General features: G+C 40.0%; 1 protein-coding gene across 6 annotated transcripts in view; it reads left to right on the top strand.

Annotated features, from left to right (window-relative positions):
* JADE2 (jade family PHD finger 2) overlaps nt 1-22,072 on the top strand; it is a 201,766-nt gene that overhangs the window by 143,617 nt on the left and 36,077 nt on the right. For 5 of the 6 annotated variants that reach the window (XM_051978181.1, XM_051978180.1, XM_051978182.1 and 2 more), the window contains 4 exons: nt 4,299-4,510; nt 5,269-5,436; nt 11,283-11,399; nt 20,552-21,040. In XM_051978181.1, coding sequence (XP_051834141.1) covers nt 4,299-4,510; nt 5,269-5,436; nt 11,283-11,399; nt 20,552-21,040 — 986 coding nt within the window. The remainder of the gene's footprint in view (nt 1-4,298; nt 4,511-5,268; nt 5,437-11,282; nt 11,400-20,551; nt 21,041-22,072) is intronic. The other variant, XM_051978184.1, reaches the window with a different exon arrangement.

The raw sequence follows: 22,072 nt of genomic DNA, 5'->3' as shown, positions 1-22,072 counted from the left end.
GCAGCTACACCCAAAGAAAGAACACTGGGAAATGAATATAAACTGCTTGCATTTCTGTTTTTCTTCTCGGGTTATTTATACCTTCTGAATCCAATTCTCCCTGTGCAACAAGAGAACTGTTCAGTTCTGCACACATATTGTATCTAGGATATACTGTAACCTATTTAACATATAAAGGACTGCTTGCCATCTGGGGGAGGGGGTAGAGGGAGAGAGGGGAAAAATAGGAACAGAAGTGAGTGCAAGGGATAATGCTGTAAAAAATTACCCTGGAATGGGTTCTGTCAATAAAAAGTTAAAAAAAAAAAAAAAAGAAGTCCTGAGTTCAGATCTCATCTCTGATACTGCCTCTGACAAGTGTGGCAGTTCATCTGATTTTCCTGGACCTCTGTTTCCTCCTCTTTCAAAGGAATGGTTAGATCAAGTGTCCTCTAAGGTAGGTCCCTTCTAGATCCCATGTTCCTTTTATGTTTTCTCCAGCTTTGGTCCTTAAAGCCACTAGAATTGGGCTGTCATTTGTCATCATCAGTTCCTTGCCTCTGGCACTGTATCTGAGATACTTTCCCACAGAAAGATCAGAGTATTGTGAACATGAGTGTCAGAACTAGGAATAAACAGGAAGGAGGAGAAAGGGAAAGGGGAGGAGAAAAGAGAAGAAGAGGAAAAGAGAAAGGGGGAAGAAGGAAGAATAAGAAAGAGGCAATAGAAGGGGCGAAAAGAGGGAGAGAGCATCCTCTGTGGCCTAGGGAAAGGCCCCTTACTCTGGGAAGCTTTCAGGATCTCATTGGTAAAAGCTCCACATCTTCAAGACTAAAAGTGTTTGGCTGTGTGAGGTGGGAGTGGTTATGATGAAAGCATTTTATTCCCCTTAAAATACTATGTAAGTTTGAGGTCTCAATATTCTTCTTTTCCTTGCTGAGGATGACAGCTTCTGAAGAAAGAAAATAGCATAACAGAGAAGGAGAAGGAGAAAGTAGCTCTTCACTTTGGGCCTGCCTATGGAAGAAGAGCAATGCATGTTTCTATGCTTCAAAGGGTTAATGATTAAGGAGGGCTTGCTTCCAAGGGAATAAGGGATGGCACTAAGGCCTATAACTAGGGGGAGGGAAGAAGGGGAGACCTCTATAAGCAGCAATGAGACAGGTCCCACCAGGCCTCTGCCTGATCTAGCCCAGTGACTCATACAACTTGAAAGGCTCCGGGGCTATGGGGCTGCCTGGGAGAGTTTGGCCCAGGCAGGCCCGGGTGAGGAGATGCCAAACATTATTGAAGAGATCTTTGGGGTATAGGAAAATAGTGTGAAGAAACTTGCCCCACCCCAAATAATGCAAGTCATCCCCTGTCCCTTACCCTCAAAACCACATACACTGTGTATTTTTCTTTTTCCTACCTGCCATCCATAACCACTGCTTCTGCTAACCTGTTTTCTCTATAATAACATAATTCATGTTGCTATAGTGCTTTGCAGTTTATACAGTGTTTCTTTAAGCTCAGCAAAGCCTAGAATAATATACCCCCAAAAAACCCTCAGAACCTCACTTTCCCTATTGATAAAATGAAGATCATACCATCTACTTCACAGAGTTGTGAGGGTCAAATGAGATAACTACTATAAAACATTTTATAAATATTATTATATATTGGATTGCTTGCCATAGTGGGCGGCAGATAAGGAAAAACAATTTGGGACACACAATTTTGCAAGAGTGATGTTCTATACCTATGTTCTGAAAATAAAAAGTTTTTAAAAAAAAAAATAATAATAAATAAATGTTTTTGTTATGGCAGTGGTAAAAGATCCAGGGAAAATTTATGAAGAATATTGGAATCTATTATTAAAGGAGATTATGGAAATTTATTTCCTCATGTGTGCTCTTCTTTAAAGGCAAGGAGATGGGCCTGTTGAATTCTAGAAGTCTGACCCTACCTCTGTATGTATACAGGATAAGTAACTGTGTTAATGATAGGAAAGTTGGGAGGAAAAAAAGTTGGAAGTTCCCCAGAGTCTGAAAAGGAAGATTAACCCATTTCTGACCAGAACTTACCAGTGGGTGAAAAAATGAAATATGTGCTGAATTGAAGCTTTTGGCATCAAACATAATTCTGTTTAGTTGACTTGAAAAGGGTTTGTAGTTCCATGTCCTGAGAATTAGTGTCCATCTTTAAGGGACTTGGCCTTCCAGCATTTAAGCTGGCAGATTATATTTATTTAGAGCTTTAATGGGATAGAATTTTTCTCCCCTCCTACTTTACTCATTTCTAGCTCTGAAGCATAGTATGGCCAGACCTTCACAACAGCCATTGGTCTTGTGGGGGCCAAGAATTTGCTGCTTTTGTTTAAAACTTGTTGGCCTTTCTGGTATAAAATATTCCTTAAAGGCCAGGTCCCTCCAGCCCTGTTTAGATTGAGATTGCTCACCAGCCACACATATTAGATATAAGATCTTAGAACTACTACATGCAAAGTGCCTCTCTGCTCCAAATTTGCCCTCTCCACCATTGCCCTGTGGCCCAGACCAACTTTATCTGATAATTGGTGTTCATCAGTATGGGAAGATTTGTTCTCCTAGATTCTAGGTCTTCAAGGTGATAGGATCAAATAAAAGAACAGGAGAAATAAGTCAAAACAAGTTTGGCTCCAGAAATTCTAGATTGGACCAAGGGAAGATGAAAGAATTTGGGTAGAGTTGGGCCATCAGACTTTTATCAATAATGGCTTCATTCCTTTTGTGTCTCAGAACCCTCATTTCTTCATTGAACCCTCTTCCCCATTTTGGGATGATAGACAGAGCAGACTATCTTCCTCCTTATACATATAAGGAAACTCATATCTCTCCCTGAGCCAGGGTCACAAAGCAGATTCAGGACAGTTTTCTATCCACTGCTCCATCCATAGCTGCTTCTTATACTGTATTTAGCATATTCTTTGTGTTTTATGCATATTTGATGAATGAATGAATCAATTAGTTTCATCTGGGCCTTGGAGTCTGAGTTAAGGTATTAGTAAGCAGAGATGAGGTAAAGGCCTTCCAAATCAAAGGTGCAACAATAGGGAAGTCCATTATGTGTTCACATAATAGCAAGTAGTCCCATTCCTAAACAGAAATGTATTTTGGGTTAAACTGGATGAGTATTACATTAATTGTGCTTTTGAGTATTCTCTTACAAAAAGAGGATTTATCCCAAGAGGGCAGTAGTCGGCACATTCAGTACTTAGTAAATGTTTGTTTAAATGTATGAACCTATCCAGAAAAGGGCCTGGAGATGGGGATCTCCAAGCATCCTGCTTTTTTTCTGCTTAAAATAATCCAGGCAGGTGTTTGTCAGTCTCATTCTTGGGAATTTTTCTGGCCTACTTACAGAACCTTTCTGAGTATCTACAATTGCCAGTGAGTAATTGTAATGTCCGGACTATCTCTCTCTGGAGGATCTCGGGACCAGTCTTGATCTTAGTGGAGGAGTGTAGGAGGCAGGAGAGCCACCCGGAGGATGGTCAAAGATGGAATGTCTCATTTCCAGTCCTCTCAGCCCTTAAATACCTCAGTATGATTACATTATTATAGCACACTAAGTATGTGTGAACTAGAGAACCATTACATCACCACACTAAGTACTAAGTACATGTGAACTAGAGAACCATCATCTCATCAGTCACACTGAATTAACACCATGCTGTAACTATCTTTGCTTCAAGTATACTTTTCTCAGAGTTACCCAATATCTGTGGTCCACTACAAGTAATAGCATACTCAAAGCAAAGCTAAGAATTGAATCTCAGAGCTAGAAGAGACCTTACTGATCATCTGACCCAGAGGCAACAAAATTTTGAGATGCCAACCAGACTAAAATGTATTTGAGGGATGTATAAGAAAATCAATGAAAATATAACATAATATAGATAATCTGAATTTGTGGTTTTCTAATTTAATATGATGCCTGTAAGGATTTCTTTTTCTTTGAGTTGGATACCACTTGTGTAAACTAACTGGCTAGATTTTTAGATAAGAAAATTTAGGCCTGGAGAATTTTAATGGCTTATACAAGGTGATACTAGTAAGTGGCAGAAATTTGTACCTGGGTCCTCTCATTCCAAATCAGTTCTCTTTCCACTGTCATGCTTTCTGCAGGATCACATCGTCAGTTGGTAACAGGGTCAGACCTAGAAAACAAAAGTTTTTTATATCTTTCCTAAATTATGCCTTGCCTGTTGAAGTTTGGCTGGGCTTCTTGTTTTACCAGGATCATCCACAGATTCCCCTTATATTTTCCTTTTCAGAAAGTTCTTTCTATTTCCCCAGAAAAGCCAGAGTTGGACGAGATGACCATGGAGAGAGTGCTAGAAGAGCTGGAGACTCTGTGCCACCAAAACATGAACATGGCTATCGAGACAGAGGAAGGACTGGGCATTGAGTATGATGAGGATGTCGTGTGTGACGTATGCCGCTCACCAGAGGGCGAGGACGGCAACGAGATGGTGTTCTGTGACAAGTGCAATGTGTGTGTTCATCAGGTGAGCCACAGCTGGGCCGGGCTGGGCTCTGGACCCCATGACACAGAATGAACATCATTCAGTGAACATCTTGAGGAGGGGGAAAATGAGGATTGGTGTAAACATCAAGGAAGCCTCAGACGAGAGACTGACTGTATGTGAGAGAGAAATGTATGTTCAATTATGCCTGTAAATGATAAAAAGTATGAGCCTTTAAATTTGCTTGTGAAACTCATATGTGAGAAAAAAAGACTGGGAAAGAATGCGAAAAAGATGTTTGTGTGAGAAAGAGGCTTTGTGTAGTACCTGTATCTCAGACTGTGCTCAAGGATGAGAATATGTGAAAGTGTGTGTGTTTGGGAATGGAACTGTAATGATCTGAAACTTCATCTGAAATTGAATCCTTCTTAGAATATCTAGTTTTTGAGCCATCACTCTTATCCTCCCCAGGTGGTTTCTGCCTTCCTGACCTAGAATCTTTCCTGTCCTCGTCACCCCCCTGCCCCAGAGAACCAGGTTATAGAAAAAGCATTGGAACAGTGGACCCTATAAAGTAACCTCTCACTTGAAGGGGATACCCAGGTATCCCTCTTCAGGACATTGGAGAGAAATGGTCCATGGCCCACTTGATGAACCAAGTCTCTCATCCCTATAGCAGAAACCTTAGTGGAACTACCTTGGACCAATCACTCCTGGGGTATTTCAGACTGAGTATGAGAGCTGCAGTGGGGCTGGATGACTGACCTTGTGCTCTCCTCTTCAATCCCATGGGGGTGCAGGCCTGCTATGGAATCCTCAAAGTCCCCACGGGAAGCTGGCTTTGCCGGACCTGTGCCCTGGGTGTCCAACCCAGATGTCTGCTCTGCCCCAAAAGAGGGGGAGCCCTAAAACCAACACGAAGTGGGACCAAATGGGTACATGTCAGCTGTGCCTTGTGGATACCTGAGGTGAGTAAAATTATACTTCATGTTCCTTTGTTAAGAGACCACCTGGTGAACTACCTTTGAGATCAGCTAGAGAAGTAGACAAAAAAGAAAATTGGGCAATGCATTGCCCTGAATGGAAAAAAAAAGATTTCTTTTGTGTTTTGAGGCACAGTCTTGTCCAGGCCAGAGAGAGCAACCTTTATTTAACCTTTATTTCCATGCTGGGTTCTCTGTGTTGGTTGGAAGGAAAGAGTGCTAGGAGGGGTATAAGAGAAAGTAGGAAACACGCCAGGGACCTGTGCTTGGGGCCTGACTCTACAAATAATTGCGATCTTAGAAGAATTTTGCTTTCTTTTCCATGTTGGTATATTCCCAATAACCAGCACAATGCTTGGTGCATAATATATTCTTAATGTTGGGTTCAATTGATTGAATTGAATTACCTGTAGAGTCTTTTTCTTTAAAATAAAGAACTAAAACTTTGTTTAACACTTTCTTTGAACAGCAAGACAAAGGTTTTTGAAGATATAGATCTCTTCCTATGAGGGACGTATAATTGAAGAGGCAGTGCAGTAGACAGAACACAGGCCCTGGAATCAGGAAGACCTGAGTTAAAATCCAGCCTCAGACACTTACTAGTTGGTGTGACCGTAGGCAAGTTATTTAGCCTTATTTTGCCTCAGTTTCCTCATCTGTAAAATGAGCTGAAGAAGGAAATGAAAAATCACTCTAGTGTCTTTGCCAAAAAACCTCCCAATGAGGTCACAGAGAGTCAAACACAGCTGAATTGACTGAATGACAGGAACAATCAACAGGAGGGAATGTGGTATTGTGGGGTTCAGGATTCTGGGGTCAGACTTAATCCTTGTGTAATTTCTCTGGCTCAGCTTCTCCTCAATAAAATGAGAGATTTAACCTCTCAAACCCTTGCCAGCTCAAAACCTATGGTCATAGAGTCATTGCTTTGCCAGTAGCTTCTTGTAATCTTTTTTTGTTAAGCTTTTAATTTTCAAAACATGCATAGTTTTCGACATTCATCCTTGTAAAACCTTGTGTTCCAAATTTTTTTCTCCTTCCCTTCTCTCTCACCACCTCCCCTAAACAGCAAGTAATCCAATATATATTAAACATATGCAGTTCTTCTGTATATATTTCTACATTTATCATTCTGCGCAAGAAAAATCAGATTAAAAAAGGGGAAAAAATGAGAAAGAAAACAAAATGCAAGCAAACAACAATAAAACAGGTGAAAATTCTATATTATGATCCACATTCAGTCCCCACAATTCTCTCTCTGGTGCAGATGGCTCTCTCCATCATCAGACTATTGGAAGTGGCCTGAATCACCTTGCTGTTGAAAAGAACCACGTCCATTAAAATTGATCATCATATAATCTTGTTGCTGTCATGCTTTCAAAACTCTCTGTTCCCTTAGAAGATCTCCTTCGATTCATATTTGCTTGGCTTTCTTTTTACTTAAAGTAAATATTTTATTGACCTTTTTCCCCTTCATAGTCATTTATTTCCCCTTAAATATCCTCCTCATAGGATCTTCCTTTATAACAAAAAAGTTGTAGTTAGGCTAGACAAATTAAGATTAGGACCCTTGTTGTATGTTCATGACCCTGTTCTGTACCTCTAGACCACTACCTCTATTCAGGGAGAGAAAAAATGCTTCACCTCACTTCCAAGTTTTTCCTGTCCATTTTTTCTAAGTTAATAAAAATAGAGGAAGAGGTGAATAAAGTATAACATGTTTAAAGTAAAATATATAATTAAGCTGGCATTATAGCTCGTAAGATGATGTTCAGAATGATACTTCTGTGGGTTCTGTAAGATTCAGAATCAATTTCTTGCCCTCTCTGGCCCTTGGGGATAATCTAGTCCAACCCCTTTCCTTTACATTTTAGGAAAATGAGGCCCCTTCCATCTTTAACAGTCTCTGATTTAAAATAAGGATTTTCAGGACAGCTTTTTCACACTTGGGACAAACTGCACTCTAAGCTTTTTCCATCAGAGAGATTAAAAATTATTCTGGAAACCTTCAAGGGGAGGGAGAATGGGGTAGGGGACAGGGCCAAGAGAAGGTAGATTGCAGGCTCTGCCTGGAGCTTTGCTGAGTCATGGGTCCATCTATCAGTCCATCCCCTCTCTCCTCTCCCAACACCTTGGGGCCTGGCCTCCCTCCTCGCCTGTCCAGGCCAGAGTGTCCCGCCCTCACCAGCCCAGCTACTGATTGGTGGGGCCAGAGACTCCTTGAAGTTTGCTGCCTGTTGGCTGTGGGGCCCTGGGAACAGAGTGAAAGTTGAGTAGAGCAAAGGCCAGAGCAGAGATAGGAGTGACAGCCCTTGGGGCAGGGCTGCTCCTTGGCCCCAAAGCCTCCTCTCTCTTTTAAGAAGGATGAAACTGCCCCCTCCTAGGCTGCTGTATTTTATGGAGAGGTAAAGATCCTTCCTGCAGTGCTGCCTTTTCTGCCACTCTTCTCCCCCTCCCCCCCCAGTTTAATGGATCAATATAAGTAAGAATAACAACAATGATAATGACAGTAATACTGAGTGTTCTGTCCCTACTTCCACAGTGGTCAGAGTCAGAAAGCCTGTGTTCATACTGCCTTTTGATTATTACCTGTGTGACCTTGGTTAATCACAATCTGGGCCCTGGTTTCCATTTCTTCATTTATGAAGTGGCCTTTAAGGCCCTTTCCAGCACTGAATCTATGGCCCTGCAGTCTTTCTACTTCATTGTTAGTCCAAGCTGGGTGAGGGCTCATAGATTTTCATTCAGAGAGCATTTATGAAGTGCCTGTTATGTGCAAAGCACATAGGAGTTGAGGATACAGTGTCTTTTTGCAGAACCTATGCGTGAAGTCAAAGTTGACCCCTTCTGGGCCAAAGTTCTCAGCTCCCAGATAAATTCTCCATGGTGGCCTTCTTAGATGCATCCATTTTTATTTGGAAAGATTATTCTTTTTCTTCTGAGAGGTAGACAGGCAGCATTAATGGGTCCTAAGTTCACAAAAGTCCTAAGTCTAGGCATCTGAGAAGCCATGGAAAAACTGGAGGTGATTATTCATGGATATTTGAAATTAGTCTGTTGAAAGTCTGGGGGGTAGGGAGGTATAGTAGCCTGGAAGATTACTTCCTCCCTTTCCTGAAGTTTTTTTTTTTTTTTTTTTAATTAAAGCTTTTTATTTTCAAAACATATGCATGGATAATTTTTCAACAAAACTTTGTCTTCCAAATTTTCTCCTTTCTCCCCACCCATTCTCCTCCAAAATGGCAAGTAATCCAATATATGTTAAACATGTTAAAAAAAATACATATATATGTTAAATACAGTGTATTTATACACAGTTATTTTGGGGCACAAGAAAAATCAATTCAAAAAGGAAAACAAAAAATGAGAAAGAAAACAAAATGCAAGCAAACAATCCTGAAATCTTGAGATCCTGAATTTCCTCTGTTGTGACCTGTGGGGGGACATCGTTATTCCAACAAAGCTAGAAAGGGTAGGATCTACTCTTGATATGAATAGAGGTCCTCTTGCCATCCCTTAAAGGTGATAGGACTACAAGCGACCCCTAGTGGCAAAACAGGAGGAGAAAGTTGAGGGTTGGAGGTTGAGTAGAATTAATACTAAGAAGAATAATAATACTAGTCCTTTCTTACTTCTTCAAAGGGTAGTCTGGAGAACCTAGTATCACAGATCTCTAAATTTAGCTTTTTCTATAGGACACCAACCCTCCCACTGGTAGCACTCAGCTTTTGTTATTTTTTAGAATGCATTTATGTTTGATTTTTATGTTATCTACATTTGCCATTATACCCCTCTACTTTCCTTTCCTAAAGACATTTCTTATGATAAGGGAAAAAAAAGTTTAGCAAAATTAAACAACATATAGAAAAGTCTGCTATTATAAGCAATGTTCCAATAGCCATCCATCCTCACTTTCTGTTCCCTGTCCCCATTCCCCTCCTCTCTATTGCTGTAAAAGAAGCAAAATAGGTATCTTCTCATAGCTATTTAGGGTCAGTCTGTCATTTTTCATTTCTTAGCCTTCAGCTTTAATTTTTTTTTGTTGTGAGGGGTTTCCCCCCATTTATATTGTTGCAGTCATTGTATATATTGTTTTCCTGGTTCTGCTTATTATATTTTCATCTGTTCATATAAGCCTTCCTATCTTTTTCTGCATGCTTTATAATTTTTAGGGCATATTGTGTTCACATATTACAATTTATTTAGTCGTTCCTAGTGGATGGACATCTACTGTTTCTCCAGTTCTTTAAGTGCTGCTAGGTTTTTGTGGGGCTTTTCTTTTTGGCGTTGCCCTTTTTGTGGTATATTAGAGGCCTAATTGACATCTCTAGATCAAAAGATGTAGACATTTTTATTCATACTCTTTGAATAATTCTAGATTGTTTTCCAGAATGGTTGGACCACTTTATAGCTCCACCAACTATATCAATGTGCCCATCTTTTCCCCGACTTTTCAACAATGACCATTCCCTTCTTGGCCTGTTTACTCAGTGTTTATTATTAAATATTTCCCCCTACTGCAGAGGAGGCACTGAGCCTACAGAGAATTATTCATAATGTCAGCTTTCCAGGGACGAGGACCAGTATTAGATTAGGCACAAGACCTGGCAAGTTCTAGGAGTCCAGTCTTTTTTGTTGTTGAGGGTGATTCCAGAGCTTCTGTTTAGAATGAATCACTCCCAAGACATAAATCTGATCCAGTTCCTATACTATATTATAGGTCTCCTCACTCGCAGTCTCTTTCCTGTCCAATCCATCCTTTATATAACTACTAAGATCTTGCTGCCCATGTCCCTCCCCAGTTCTCTCTTGTTTCTGTCTAGCATCTGGCCCAATTTGCTCATGATACATACTTCAATCCCTTAAACGCTTGTGGAATTGAATAGAAATGAAGAGAAGTAGTATTCAGTGAACAGAAACTATAATCAATTTCACTTAAAGGATATGGATTGTAGAATTCTTGGCTATTTTCCACATTTCTTAATATTTCAGTTCTTCAATGATATTGGGTCTAGTGAAATAAAAGGAAGCATTAAGTCAGGTGATGCTTTCTCTGACAACTTTTATGCTACCAGAAGTAGAAGCCGCTGTTGTTTCATTTTAAAATCCCATGACATGGGGCATGTCAACTGACATGTTTTGCCTTCTTTCAAGAAACCAGTTTTATGTCATGTAAGACAAAGACTCCCAAGAGAATTTCAGATTCAGAATTCTCACTGTTTGCAGTAGCTATTGGCTTGAGAAAAAATATATCCATGCTCCTTCCAAAACTTAATTAAGTAGGCATTTTTGCCCTCCAATAGCTTGAAGCTATTCCATAGTCTTTCTTGAGCTTTCCCTTAGAGCAGGACCTGGTGTCAGCTACAGCAGAAGAATACAAAAGAAAAAAGACATAGATTGACCTCAGGCAGCTTATAGTCTAGTCAGGGATACACTATATTTCCATATGAAGACAGGGTGATGTAATAAAGGAATGATATTGTAGCATAGAAACTACAGGGCTTTACAAAGACCACTGAATCTGGAGTCTATCATTGTATGTTTGCATTAGCTCAGCTCCTATATATTAAGTAAAAGTAAGTTCCTGTTGTCTTACTGCAATAGGAAAATTCAAAGCATCTACAGAGTTAACATTAAAACAAAGTGAAAACTTAACATAGAAAAAATGGTGTAACAAGAGATGGGCTGTGGGATGGCAACAGGATTTTTATCTGGCAGGGGTTGACCCAGGGGACACTGCTTAGAAGTGAGTTTTGGTGTAAGTAGGCAATGCAGGAAAGGTGGGCTTGCTTTACTGTGCTATCAAACCCTTTTGTCTGTATTATGCCTAGGTCAGCATTGGATGCCCAGAGAAAATGGAACCAATTACTAAGATTTCACATATCCCTGCAAGCCGATGGGCCCTGTCCTGTAGTTTGTGCCGGGAATGTATGGGGACATGTATTCAGGTAAATACACAATGTTGGCTGCGGAGCCCTGGGAACAGAGTGAAAGTGAAGGCTTTTCCTACTTTGACTTCCTGGAGGAAAAGGGCCAAGATGGTGTGGGAAGGGAATGAGACTGGGAATAGAGCCTGCCAGAGCCGTCACTGCACTGTTGGGCAACTAAGAGAAATAAATCAGTCAAAAAGTATTTATTAAGTACCCTCTATGTGGACACACAAAGACATAAGTAAAACACTGCCTGTCATCCTCAAGGAGCTTATATTTCTTTTTGTTTTTTCTTCTTGTTGTTTCTTACTTTTTAAAAAATTAGTTAATTAATTTGTTTATTTATTTTTAATGACTTTTTATTGACAGAACCTATACCAGGGTAATTTTTTACAACATTATCCCTTGCACTCACTTCTGTTCTGATTTTTCCCCTCCCTCCCTCTACCCCCTCCCCCAGATGGCAAGCAGTCCTATATATGTTAAATGTATCGCAGTATATCCTAGATACAATATATGTGTGCAGAACCAAACAGTTCTCTTGTTGCACAGGGAGAATTGGATTCGGAAGGTAAAAATAACCCGGGAAAAAAAACAGAAATGCAAGCAGTTTACATTCATTTCCCAGTGTTCTTTCTTTGGGTGTAGCTGCTTCTGTCTATCCTTGATCAATTGAAACGGAATTAGCTCTCTTTATCGAAGAGATCCACTTCCATCAGAATACATCCTCAAACAGTATCGTTATAATGATTTCCTAGTTCTGCTCATCTCACTTAGCATCAGTCCATGTAGGTCTCTCCAAGCCTCTCTGTATTCATCCTGCTGGTCATTTCTTAGAGAACAATAATATTCTATAACATTCATATGCCACAATTTACCCAGCCATTCTCCAATTGATGGGCATTCATTGATTTTCCAGTTTCTAGCCACAACAAACAGGGCTGCCACAAACATTTTGGCACATCCAGATTCTTTTCCTTTCTTCAGTATCTCTTTGGGGTATAAGCCCAGTAGTAGCACTGCTGGATCAAAGGGTATGCACAGTTTAATAACTTTTTGGGCACAATTCCAGATTGCTCTCCACAATTGTTGGATTCGTTCACAGCTCCACTAACAATGCATCAATGTCCCAGTTTTCCCCCATCCCCTCCAACATTCATCATTATTTTTTCCTGTCATCTTAGCCAATCTGACAGGTGTGTAGTGGTATCTGATAGGTAGTGTAGTGAGAGTTGTCTTAATTTGCATTTCTCTGATCAATAGTGATTTGGAACACTTTCATATGAGTAGAAATAGTTTCAATTTCATCATCTGAAAATTGTTCATATCCTTTGACCATTTATGAATTGGAGAATGGCTTGATTTCTTATAAATTAGAGTCAATTCTCTATATATTTTGGAAATGAGGCCTTTATCATATGCTTTAACTCTTTATGATAGGACATGGAAGCCTTTGGACAACTCTACAAGCAATAAGAATAGTAACTAGCATTTATTAAGTAACTATGGCATGCCAGGAGCAGGGGAAGCACTTGGGGAAATGTAAAGTTTAAGTAAGAAACCATACTTGTTTTTGTGTACTTCATTCTCAGGATCAGAGGATGCAACATATACACAAATTCTTTAATATGTATTATTGTACTTATACAATAATATGCAATATTGCATGATCAGGGCTTTAAGGATGTACAAAGCAAAGGGGCCTCACCAAGTGCCACCTGTGTGCCCCATTTTATGCTTTACTGCATTATTGGGAAGACAACAAAGAGACACCACCTAGATTCTGTAGTCAAGAGCTCCTGATATGGTTGGAGAGATGGGACATCCATATAACAAGTATATGATCTGACTCCCTGCAGGGTCATGAACCACATCATGGGCCTCTAAAACAGAGGTTAGACAGTCATCTTTAATATCCCTGCCCTTGTCCAGTGTAGTGTGGCTGACCAGTTGTTGTGGTTCAGACAGAAGAGAGCCCCGGTGCAGGCTGGGCATTCAGAGAAGACTTATCAAAGAGGCAAGACAAGAACTTGGCTGTGAAGGGGAGGCAGAATATGAAGGGCCACAGAAAGGAGGAAAGGAGGAAATATTTCAAGGTTTGGGAAATAATGAGTAAGAAAGAGAATAAATTGGTAGGCCTGGATGATTATTAGGAAAAATTCAGTTCAATTTAATAGATATATGTTAATAATTCACCGTGTGGGTAGTCATGTGGTTGGTGTTATAGGAGATAGAGAATTGAGATAAGGCATGGCCCCTGCCTTCTGAGAGCTCACAGTCTGATTATGGAATAAGGCACACAAACATCATACATAACGTTGAATGAATGGACAATTAGTAAAATACAAGCAAAGTAATTATTTCTAGGGGAATCAAGGAAGACTTTCTGGAAGAAGTGACATTCAAGTAGGATTTTAAAGGAAAGAATATGTAAATATGAATAAGAACATTCCTTCCTATCTATCTATCTATCTATCTATATATATATATATATATATATATATATGGAACCACAGGAAAAGCAGAGGAATGGAGAAAATAGTATATTGAGCTACAGCATAGAGTTTGTGGAGGGGATTAATACCAGTGAGAAAAGCCCGGAAAGGTAAGGTGGCACAGGTTATGGAGTGTCTTGAATACCAGGCAATGAACAGTAGGGATCCCCTGAAGATATTTGAGCAAAGGAATGATACAACCATATTTGTTCTAAAGGAAGGTTAATCTTGCAGTGATCTGAAGGATGGATCAGAGGCAGGAAGGCATATTGAGGACTTATATTTAGCCAGAGAGCTGATAATAAGAGCTAGTAATTACTCAAGAGTAATGGCAATGGAAATAATCTATGTTGTGGACATGTAAGAACCCATAACTGACTTCATATGAGAGGTGATCATCAAATAATCATGATTGTTATTAATATATTATGATTAATGTTATTATTCTTAGCAACAAGAAGTTTGCTGATCATAGAAGGAAAAAGCAACTCCCAAAACATCTGCTTAACAGTCCTTGGCCAAGTTCAAATGCTGGGCTAAACACAGAATAATTAATGAGTTCACATTTACATGGTACTTTAAATTTTGCAAAGCACTTCATATCTCTTATCTCATTTCATCCTTATTAACAATTCTGTGATGTAGGTTATGGACAGTAAAATTACTTATTGTTTTGGAAGTAATGGAGTTAAATGATTTATCCAGTGTCACATGACTAATAAGTGTCTAAGGCAGGGGTCCTCAAACTTTTTAAGTAGGGGCCATTCACTGTCCCTCAGACTGTTGGAGGGCTGTACTATAGTAAAAATAAAAACTTTGTTTTGTGGGCCTTTAAATAAAGAAACTTCATAGCCCTGAATGAGGGGGATAAACGTCCTCAGCTGCTACATCTGGCCCGCGGGGTCGTAGTTTGAGGAGGTCTAAGGCCTGGTTTGAACTGGGGTCCTGCTGATAACAGGGCCAGTGTTCTATCTAGTGTGCACCTAACTGTCTCCTGGTAATATTACAGGTTAATCTTAATTTTTAATATTATCCCATTATAAGAAGAAGAGACAAATTCAGAAGCTCTATCTTTTCCAAGTTCATATTAATTACTGTATGAGGCAAGAGTCATTACCCAGGCTTCTGAATCCAAGTCCTGATGCTCAATCTACTCTGCACATGTCCTTTTCTTGAATATAGTAAGCCTGCTAAAACAACCTCCACCAGAATATTCCAGAGCCATAGAAACCATCAGCAAGTTGAATTGACATGTAAGGATTTGACCTAAAACTGTGGCAGATAAACATTGCCAGATACCAAGAACTCTCCCCAGCTGACCTTAACAAAAAAGGCATCATTCAGCATATGTTTGCTGAATATGCCCTGTGCCCAGCCTTTTGGAGAAGACAAAGGTCAGGAAAATCTAGACCGTACTTTCAAGAATTCTTTCCACTGGGCAATACTGCCTCCCATGGAACACAATATAGATTCCTTGCCACAAACTCTAGATCATATGGATTGGAACAGGAAAGGGAGAAGAACAAATAGGACTCAGAATAGATTCCTTCTGCCCCTCTGAGCCTCATGCTTTTCCATCTTTAAAATGAAATGGTTCTGACCCATACAGTCCATTCGTTCATGTCACAAACGTCAGACTAGGTGCTGAGGATACAAAAACTAAACAGTTTCTGGGGTACAAGAGTTTATATTGTCTTAGGGCCAAAACATTGTGAGCACAGATAAGTAAATAGAAGATATATGCATTTATAATTGCATATATATAATTGTGAAATGGAATAAGGTGAGAATATTGGGAGGAAGAGGATATTAAGAGGCAGCCCTTGACCTGAGCCTTGAATCCAGCTTCTTGTTCTGAGACAGAGATGAGGAAAAATGCAGTCCAATTTTGACTTTCTCTGGTTTTTATGCCCCAGAGTGCCACTTATCGTAACTATGTTTGAACCAAACAGGCAGAGTCATGGTGGTGAGGCAATAGATAGGATTTACTCGTGCCCATACTTGGCTTTTCCAGAAGCTTCTGCTACCTAGCTGATGCCCTATTAGTTGAACTTGCTTTTGGCTTTTTTATTTGCCTTTTGAGTAGAAAACTAACAACTGTGTTACTTGACATCTGACAGAAGAGAAACTCAGCCTGAATAGAGTTCCCTTTGGAGTCTCTTCAAGGTAACATGGTAACATTTTACTTCAGGACACTAACTTGTGGAGCCTTGTGTAAGGGAAGGAACATTGATTGGACTTGGTCAAGGAAAGAACTTTAGTTTTCATTCAACACCTTGGAGAGATAAGAGGTAGTAATTTTATTATTCTCTCTTTATGGATGAGAAGACTGAGGAAACTTTAGTTGTCATCAGCTATGGAGACATCAGGATGCTTTAGAAACAGCAGGTTTAAACTCTACTTGTCTTAATTTCTTCAAATCTTAGCATCCTGTGTAACAGAGTTGAACCAGATGATTTCTGAGGTCCCTTACAGCTTAAATCCATGATTCTGTGATTGTTACACTTATGTAGAAAGAGCCTAGGAAAACTTGTTAATTAAAGAAATAGAAGTCCAAAATATGTCTCTCTTTTTGCCCTTCTCTGTAACTTTGCTTTTAATTGTGATTACAGAGCATCCACCCTTTCTAAATCCCTCATAACCTTTGCACATAGGCAGCATTTATGGTGAAAAGGAAGGAGAATGGAGCCTTCACATTAAAAAAAAGAGATTTTAATACTGTGTTGATGCAGGGGAAAAAAAATTGTGACTGTGTGCTTTTTATGAGCCAAGCTTGTCTGGTTAGCTTGAGTTTGTTCTTAGAGTCCAGTTCTGTTGTGTCACATAGAGGCAGTTTAGCTTATCACCACACTATGAAACTTTCCAGTGATTTCGTTTTAAGCATCCCCAGATGTTTTTGCAGTAGACACATTGCCATTCACTGGTTAGTTTACACAATGAAATTACCATTTTGGCTACCAGACAAGAAAACTCAATCAGGCAAACTTATGGCTGCAAAATCACCCAAAAGAATGGTTCTCTCTGCAAAAATAACTCCTTAAAAGCAGTATTGTGGAAGCTCCATGCTTTTTCTTGCTTGGTGATTTACAAATTGACTCCATTGATGAGCCATATGCCTTTTCCCTCAAGTCTTCCAGATGCTCAAGCTCCAGACTCAAAGTCTAGTCACTTGCTCTCAACATTGTCATCAAGGTTCATTTACAGACAATCTACCCTGGCAAGTGGCAGGAATAAATCACATCCCCAGAATGGAAAAGAGGAAGGTGCATCAGGGAGGAAATTTGGAGAAAGCAAGAAAGCCGGCTTTTTCCATCAGTCTATAAAAACAGCCAAAATTAGTATTCCCCATAGTGCTTCCCATACCTTGTAGGAAAATAGGAAGTAAGAAAACTAAGACTTAAATAGAAAAAAGCGATTAACCCAAAGCTCACACAGTTTCTGACCATATCTTACTCTGACTTTAAGTGAACTTGCTAGAAGGTCAAATTGCTGAACTACCTGTTCTCCCTCCCTTCTCCAATGCCACATTGTGTTAGGCTTCCAGGAGAATATAAGATATCAACCAGTTAGAGAAGCTATACTTTAAACAACTAGACAATAGTGCAGTATATGACAAGTACAGTAGTTCGGAGCCAAGCACAATCTCTGTAAGCAGAGACAGTCGTGGAAGTCTTTGGATCCCTGTATTGCTGAGAAGAGCTAAGTCTGTCATAGTTGATCATCACAGAATCTTGCTGTTACTGTGTACAATGTTGTCCTGGTTCTGCTCACTTCACTTAGCATCAGTGCATGTAAGTCTGCCCAGGCTTTTCTGAAATCAGTCTGCTTATCATTTTTTATAGAATAATAATATTCCATTGCATTCATATACCATAACTTATTCAGCCATTCCCCAACTGATGGGCATCCACTCAGTTTCCAATTCCTTGCCATCACAAAAGTGACATTGCTGGATCAAAGGGTATGCACAGTTTGATAGCCCTTTGGGCATAGCTCCAAATTGTCCTCCAGAATGGCTGGATCAGTTCACAACTCCATTAATAATGCATTAGTGTCCTATATATCTTCTTTTTGAAAAAGAACCTGGTGCTGGAGAAGAGATGAGGAAATAAACCTTTCTCCTTTTTGTTGGAGACAGAAAACCAGGTATGATGTGTTACATACACTCAGTCATGTATGTAACAAAATGCGATATTGTATTGTTTTGCTTAATTCTGTTACAGAAAAAGGTTCACAGATGAAGGGTATAGCATGGAATTACTATGATAAAATAACAAAAAGCATCACTGAAACAAAATATTTTAATAAAAAATGATTGTTTTTTTTTTTTTTTTAGGGATCAAGAAAATTGTAGTTCACACATAGCCTCAAAAAAATTGTAGTTCACACATAGCCCTTACTGCTGTGGGCCATGTGGGACAGGAAGGGTGAAGAAACTTAGGGTATTTGCAATTTATCATGAATCTCCTTGGTGAGTGGAATAGCTCAGTTACCTCTAGCTGCTGTATTCAAAGATATACCTATGCCCAGTGCAGAGATAAACTATTGAATTCAATCAGAATGGTTTTCCCTGAGGGGGAAAAAAAACAAAAACCTGCCTTTGATATTAATTATATCTCTAGTAATTTGTTATTTGTAGTCAGGTAATATGAAAGATTAAATGTCCCCCTCTGGCTAGATAACAGATTCCCTCCATAGGACTTTATTCTAGGATATCATATAGATATAGATATATAGAATCAATCCTCCCATATTTATTAAATGTCTTTGTTTCTGTTTAGTCATTTTTGGTCCTGTCTGTCTGATTCTTCATGATCCTTTTGGAGATTTTTTTGGCAAAGATACAGGAATGATTTTCCATTTCCTTCCCCATCCCATTTTACAAATGGGGAAACTGAGGTAAACAAGGTTAAATTATTTGCTCAGAGTCACACAAATAGTAACTGAGGCTGAATTTGAACTCCAGTCTTTCTGATTTTATGTTCATTGTTCTGGCCACCTAGATGCCAGTAAGTGCCTACTTCTTGCCTAAAACTGGAGAACAGACTTTATGTAAATAGTCCAGTCTAGCTCCCTTGCTTTACAGAAAGGGAAAATGAGCCCCTGGGAGGGGACTTGCTCAAGACCATACACATATAGTAAATAGTATAACTGGTTTCTGAACCCAGATCCTCCAACTCTAAACCCAGTAATCTTGTGACATCATCACAGCAGGATGCAGAGAACCTAACTAACTTGACAGTCGCTTCTTTTCCTCAAAAGTAACTTTATGTAATTTATTAGATCTGGGATCTTCAGTAATCAGCTCCTTAGAAATGGTTTGTTAGTGTAGCTTAACTGGCCATTAACAACTGGAATAGGCAGATTTCTTGGGGCTGTGATTTAAACAGTCACTTTCCACCCAGAGCTCTACACTGTCTTTTAATGAATTGAGCTGAGGAGGGAAGGGCTGGCCACTTAGGAGGAAATGGTCTCCTCTACCTGGGAAATGGTCTTCCTTGAGGGCCATGAAGGAAGTGGGCTGAAGTTTGGTTGCCAGGGCAGAGTGTGAGCAGCCATTCTCCTGTAAGGGGAGGAAAGCTCTACCGCTTTGATGACTTCCCAGCAGAGCCTCAGCTGTTAGCAGGGTTTCACTAAGTAAATTGTGGTCACTTCTGATTTTCAAGAGAACACAGTTGATTTCCTTTCTTTAATTGCCTTTGGGAAAGCAAAAACCAATTCGAATCTATGGATTTCCATGCAGAAAGCTTCATTGAGGGTTTTAAGGTGATGCTTCAGGGTTGCTTAGGGGCCTTGGTTAGGAGAATTGTATTCTGAAGGAGGCTGATCTGCACAGAGGCCCAGAGAGAAAACTACTAAAAGAGTTTTTAACTGGTGGGCATGCCTACACTGACTCCCTACTGTGTGTTGGATTTGTGATTGGAAGGTATCTTGCCTTTGGGGAGCTCCCAGTCTACTTGGGAATACAAGACTCAGTATGGTAATTACCTCACCAAACCCAAATCCAGCTCTTTGGAAGGAATGATAGGTTTGGAGTCTAAGGACTTAGGTTCAAATCTCAGTTTTGTAATTTACTACCTAGGTGAGCCTTTATAAATGATCTCATCCCCATAGGAGACAACTAAAATGAGTGGGTGGACAAGTGGATCTTGAAAGTGTTTTCAAGCTATAAATAAATCTTATTGTTAGTATAGTGTCCTACAAATCTCATGGAACTGAGAATGCCATGGCATTAAAACTAACTGAGATTTGTAAGTGCTTCTAGATTTCACATAAAGTCAAAGAGCCATGTGAGCAGCCAATAATTAAGAAAAACTTACTTCTTGAAGTTGACGAGACATTTTAGCAACATGAGTTATAAAGCAGCTCTAGCCATGCACTGGGACAGAATAGTTGGATTCTTTCAAGTAAGATCAGTTCTCAAAGTGTCAGGTCAACAGATTGGGCCTCCAGGGCCATAAAACAGCCTAATTGCCCTCAGCAAAAGTGTTTGTGGCCACTGACTAAGCACCTGGGCCGACCAGCTTTATTAATGATTTGAACCCTCCATTCACCTCCCTTCCCCTGCAGATGGTGAGGGGGAGAGAAGGAGAGTAAGTGTATGTATCTCTGAATCTCCAGACCATGTCTTGTTCTTTGGGTAAAAATCAACAAGACCTTTTTCTCTCATGACAGTGTTCCATGCCATCCTGCATCACTGCGTTCCACGTCACATGCGCCTTTGACCATAACCTGGAAATGAGGACTATATTAGCTGATAATGATGAAGTGAAATTCAAGTCTTTCTGCCTGGAGCATAGCAGTGGGGCTCCTAAGGCCCCTGAGGAGGCCCGAGGAGTAAGGGGAGAGGCTGGCTCTGTGTCTGAGCCCAGTGAGGCTGCCTTGGACTTGGAAAAGGTGACCATGAGGAAACAAAAGCTGCAGCAGCTGGAAGAGGCCTTTTATGAGCTTGTGAAACCTGAAGAAGTAGCAGAGAACTTGGACCTTTCTGAGACACTTGTGGATTTTGTCTACCAATACTGGAAGCTGAAGAGGAAATCTAACTGCAACAAGCCACTCTTGACCCCTAAAACCGATGAGGTGGACAATTTAGCTCAGCAAGAACAGGACATCCTATATCGGCGGCTCAAGCTGTTCACACACCTTCGGCAGGACCTGGAGCGAGTGAGTACATGCGGCCCCACCTATCCTGGCCCTCGGCCCCAGCCCCTCTCTCTCTAGGACCACTGTTTGCATCAGCACCAAGAGTGAGAGTGGAGGAAAAATTTTCACGGTCCAGGAAGACAACTCTTGGCAAATGATCCTTGGGAACTTCCCATTCTCAGGGCAAAAGCTGTGCTCCATTCCTGGAAACAGAATTCTTTTTATTTAAAAGATTATGGTATTTCAAGGTAGAAGGGATTTTAAGAGATTTTCTGATCCAACCCTCTCATTTTGAGGATTAGGAAAAGGAGGGGCTCAGAGATGGAAAAGAAAGTACCAAGTAAATCATACAAACAGCAAATACTTGTAAGAAATAGTAGAATTCTCATATATCAGGGATGGCAGGCACTTGACACATCTAGTCTGCTCCCACCCCTACTTCCCCCAGCCTCTTGAGTAGATTGGTGCTTCTTAGCTGTCTGAGAGCCTGCATTGGGTTTCTGAAGCAAATATAGATAAAGGATTTGGAAGAGTAATGTAGTAGATAAAGTAAGAGTACTGGACATGGAATCAAGAAGACCTGAGTTCAAATTCGGTTTCAATTACTAACTGTGTGATCCTGGGCAAGTTATTTAAGTTCTGGTCTGCCTTAGTTTCCTTGATTGTGGAGTAATGTAAAGATAGTGATAGCAATAGTAGGGATAATAATAGCACCCACCTTCCCAAAGGTGGTTATAATTATCAAATGAGATCTTATCTGTAAACTTGCCTTGTAAATAAAGTGCTATATAAATGCTAGCTAATATTATTATTCTTTGAATCTGAGCAGTTTGTGCCACTTAAAACAGAGGAATTAAGCTTGTTATACCTCAAGTTAAGTAAATATAAAAGAAAATGAAAATTGGCATCTCTGTGGATCCCAGCCTGCAATATCTGTGACATTTGTATAAAAAGTATTGTTTTCCAGAGCACTTTGCATTATGTGCTTTGAAAGGCAGGACAAGGGTGTGTATTTGTCCATATTATACAGATGGGGAAGTGGAATCCTAGAAA

This window comes from Antechinus flavipes, chromosome 2, assembly GCF_016432865.1.
Source record: "Antechinus flavipes isolate AdamAnt ecotype Samford, QLD, Australia chromosome 2, AdamAnt_v2, whole genome shotgun sequence".
Lineage (NCBI taxonomy): Eukaryota > Metazoa > Chordata > Mammalia > Dasyuromorphia > Dasyuridae > Antechinus > Antechinus flavipes.
The sequence above is the reverse complement of the archived record's forward strand: the minus strand, read 5'-3'. Positions and strand labels throughout refer to the sequence as shown.